The 4,809-nt window shown below is 32.9% G+C and overlaps 1 protein-coding gene across 1 annotated transcript; it reads left to right on the top strand.

Moving 5' to 3' along the window:
• Nucleotides 1-353: 353 nt before the first annotated feature.
• On the top strand, nucleotides 354-3,942 carry LOC134255930 (uncharacterized; the record flags this gene model as incomplete). The annotated part of the gene is made up of 3 exons (XM_062738531.1): nucleotides 354-476; nucleotides 2,362-2,541; nucleotides 3,730-3,942. Coding segments are annotated over 3 exons (516 nt in total), but the record flags the coding sequence as incomplete, so codon positions are not given.
• Nucleotides 3,943-4,809: the final 867 nt, after the last annotated feature.

Genomic DNA, 4,809 nt, shown 5'->3' with positions numbered 1-4,809 from the left:
AGTTAACCAAACCCGATTATAAAAAAACGTATCGAACCGAAAATCGAGATTGTGAATCGAATATTGAACCGAGCACTTATATCGAACAATATCGATATTTCGCTGAATCGTTTCAGCCCTAACAAAAGTTGTTGCGTAGAATGTCCAGTTGATACTGTTGGAGAATTTTGTTTTGTAGTTTATCCATTTACTTTGATTTATAGAATGTCCAGTGAATACATTTGGATAACTTTGTTTGTAGAATATCCAGTGAATACATTGTATATAACTTTGTTTTATAGAATTTCCATTGAATACATTTGGATACTTTTGTAGAATGTCCAGTGAATACATTATATAACTTTGTTTTGTAGAATGTCCAGTCAATACATTTGGAGTACAGTGTCATGAGTGCCATTGTAAAACAGCCTGTGATAGAGAGACCGGGTCCTGCACACGATGTATGGAAGGGTGGCACGGACCAAACTGTCAAATGAGTAAGTAATCAAATATTGTTGAATAAGGCTTGTATATCCTTATGCCTAGTCTCACCCAATGAAGTTTCATTAAGTGCGAAAGTTTAAAATTCAAAAAGAATTTCACACAAACATTCACTTCCAGTTGTCATGGTTTGGGTTGTGGATATTGGCCTGAGTAGCTCATTCAGTAGAACACCTGACTGATGCAGGGGTCCCAGGTTTGACTCCCAGGCCAACCATACATTTTGTCCTTTCATTTTACACAATTTTGAGGGAAGAAACTGCAAACTATCAGTGATTTTATCATGTAAAAGAAACTCTCTTTCTGGGTAATTATATACTGTATATTTTGATGATGGATGCATGGATATTAAAATGCACCCAGTATGTTTCACTGTATCAATAAGATTTCAAATGCCGCATTCATTCATTACAGTAAGAATGACCAGGTTAAAGTTTTTGGAGTATACCTAGGTTAAAGTCTTTAGAGAAAGTCATTCCTAAGTATTAAAGGATGCAAATTAGGAAACATGCTTGGATACTAGGCTTGTCGAAATTTTTAAATCACTGTCAGACATTTGGTCTGACAGAGTCAAATGTTCTGTCGGACCAGTCAAAGTTTTGTCATACCAGATACAATTACCTCATTTTGAAGCTGTGAAATTGATAAGAATAACAGCATCAAAATGCCCTGGATTATTTCAACAGCCTTCAATCTTAAAAGTTTCCTGCCTTGCAGTTGGGATAGAGAGTATTTTAATAAAAGACATAAATGACAGGTTTTATGACTTTGCTTTAACAAATTTAATTGGCTATTGTCAACGCGCCGCGTACGTGACAATTTTTTTCTGTGTTTGTGACCTTCAGCTGCGCATTCCGATTCAGACCTTTATTAAATTTGCATTACACTCAATTTTTTTTAAACGGTCATCTGGACCGATGTTTTTTTTAAAGTAATCATTTCAAACAATTTTTACTGGCCTTGCTGACAGGAACGACAAATTTCAACAAGTCTGAGGTACAAGATCTGACATGCAATTTCCTCGTGAGTTACCAGCCTGCAGATTTAAGTTTGTGTGAACCATATCTCTATCGTTAAAACTAAAGGTCTTCCTCAAATAAATGTGAAAAGAGGGATTCATTCTACCAAAGACTTGTTTTGGATGCTGATTTTAGTTTTCCAAATAGTTACTATAGGTTTTACCCAGACCAAACTTGTATGGAATGTTGTAACTGTATATAATGTTGTATCTAAGGTTGCAAATTACCAAAACATTTATTTAGTTTTATTATAACGATACTTTGTCTTTCATATAGATATATTATCGTACTTCCTTTATTACAAGAATGTTCAATTTTTATTTATTCAATATTTATTATTATTATTACATGTATTATTTTTTATCATCCTGTGGTTTTCTATACTTTGGATCCAGTGTGAGACTATACTATGAATATGTAACAAATCCTACATTTTCATGATGATACAACTTGTCTCCATGTCAGACCTAATTACTAAGTCATATTACATTATGCATATATAATATTCAATTGTAATCAGTGTAATCATATTGTAATAATTTGTTCATGCCCCCTAAGGGCCCTTGATTGGTGAATAAACATATTATTATAGATAACATTTGTTTAGAGGACTGATGAGCTTCATAATCTTTGATTACCTACATTTTACTTAATAAAAATTGAACACATAACTTGAACATAAGTTGATGTATAACATTCATACTACATGTATATCATTTGTTGAGAAGGGACAAAATCATTTGAATTGACTGATCACGGAAAATATGGTAATTGCTAGTACAATATAAAACAAATTTAATTGTTTTACTCAAATATATCAAATATTATATACACTACATTGATAACCTTTTTATTCATACAGAAAATGTGGGCTTAAAACAGAAAACAAAAGCAAGAATATATGGGAGAAACTATGGAGAAGAAACAGTTAATGGAAGAAGAGATGACTGCACGCTGTTGACTAATTCTGAGGAAGTGATGAGACTGAGAATAATCCTGGAGAAGAACTACAACATTAATGGCATCACTGTGTTTACTAACAGTAAGTCCTGTGATTTTTGTTGAAAGTACATACTTTACCTTTTAATTCTATAAATTTAATTTTAAGTATTTTCATCCCTTTTTTGTGAAAAATTGTTATTAGTTTAAAGTCATATCCAATAGAAAAATTTCTTTTGGGAGAAAGGTTTTGAAAAGGTGTAATGAAAAACATTGTTAATTAAAAGAATTTATAAAATATATATGTAGGACTCCAAAGTCCAATGGTCTGCAAAAAATCCAGATGGTTTGAAACACCAAAGTTTGATGATGAAAACAATTAACATTTATGACATCATAGTACTATGCACAAAAATGCAATGCTGCACCATGCCAAGGCATGATTGTTTTAAATCATTAATTGCAAAGACTAACCCTCATCTTTCGGATAGGTGTAAGACTTACTCTTATCGGTATATTAACATTACCCTTAATATCTATGGTGAGTGCTGGAATAACCCAAATCAGTCAAACAGTGTGAGAGAACTAATGCTAAATTTCTCAGATTGGTTCGAAGTAACACAAATGTTCCAGGACTTACCCTAACCAGTCAAGGACAAAGCTTAGTATCTCTATTAGGTGAAAGCAATAAGCAAAATCAGTAAAAATGTATCTGATGATGAATGCCAAAATGATGGAGTTTGAATACAGGACAATGGTGTCGAGGATTGATGTAAGATTATTGTGACATCATAAACGTTGAGATTGTTCCTCTGCACCATCGGACCTTGGCATATCAGACTTTAGTGCATTGCCTTTAAGTGGAAACTATGCACCCCAAGCCAAAGAAAAACGCATGTGCAGAACAAAATTTACGTGGCAACGTGTTTCATTCGTAGCAGACGTGTTGTTACCAAGTTAATTTTTCTGAAAGCCTTTGGACTTTGGCTCCGAAGAGATGTCGAGCCATCAGGTTTTGGCACAGACCATTGCACTTTGGAGTCTTACATATATTTTCTTCATTTTTAAAATAGCTTATTCAATCTTAAAAATGTTGTAAAGGGCAATAACTCTTCATTTAGGCAATTTCTATATACTTCTAATATAAAATAGATATCTGATATTTAAGCAAATTTATGTTTTTTCTGTTTTGACAGTAATCTGAATTGCCCTTAATTGTGTGTTTAAACTCAAATATTTGGTTGGGATTGAAATATTTTTTGATTTACTATTATTTGTATTTTTTATTCAGGTTCAGTAAAGAGCCGCAGTAAAATGGATGGGTTTGATATAGTTCTATCAGAAACTGAGCATGTTGGTGCAGGCACAGTGTGTTATACACAGTCGGAGGAAATCGCTGAAACTGGCCGGATTGACACCTCTTGTCGGGGAAGGGCTACAACTGTTTTTATCCGCAAGAAATATCCCCCTTACTTTCTCTTCATCTGTGAGGTTGAAATTTACGGTAAAGTTCTAAAATTTAAGTGCATGAAATATTTTGGTAAAAATTTGTGTCAAAAGGGATAGAACTTAAGACTGTATATGTGCATGTGATTTAATTTTTTTATACGAGGGTCATTCAAAAAATATGTAGACAATGCTTCTCATCGTCATATAATTATTACAAGATTATAGATCAACACATTTTTGTAAACATACATATTTATTTTGTCGAAGTGTGAAGTTTCATTCCATTTGATTAAATAGAACTCATGTTAGACAAAATTTAAACCGACATGATTTGTTACCACGGAGCACGGTTAACCAACATTGTAACGTCAAAGACAACGTTGAGAAAGTTTGTCAAAATTATACAAATTATCTTAATTTCAAACACGGTTTGTAGCGTCTTCTCCATTCAAAAAACATATCCATAACACTTAACACCTAGTTTGCGAACAATTGTACAAATATAGCTTGAATAAGACTGTCATTGTTTTCCAATTCTTTGATTTACCATGTAACTCTATTAATTCTGCAACAGTGAAACACACATCACGTTCAATGACGTTCCTAACTCTTTCAACAATATTTTTAACTTTAACCTGTTTCTTTGCAGACAATCCATCGTCCGATTCAAACTCGCTACCACTCAAAAATTGTATTTTCCATTTAATACAAATACACAGATTATTTTTCATACAGATCCTGGTTTATACGGATTTTTTTTAGCTTTTAGAAGACGTTTCCCGAATGTAAAGTACAATTTTATTGCTACTCCCTGCTCCGTGACGTCCTCCAACGTCATGGTTTTTTGCTTTTTAAATCAAGTCCATATGTATTTAGAAACTGATATCTTTTAAATGAAACGACATAGTACATAACCTGATTT

The sequence above is a fragment of the Saccostrea cucullata genome, unplaced genomic scaffold, assembly GCF_032062105.1.
Source record: "Saccostrea cucullata isolate Sc308-1 unplaced genomic scaffold, CSIRO_AGI_Scuc_v1 ctg16592, whole genome shotgun sequence".
Classification (NCBI taxonomy): domain Eukaryota; kingdom Metazoa; phylum Mollusca; class Bivalvia; order Ostreida; family Ostreidae; genus Saccostrea; species Saccostrea cuccullata.
Note: the sequence above shows the minus strand (reverse complement) of the source record. Positions and strands in the feature narration are given on the sequence as shown.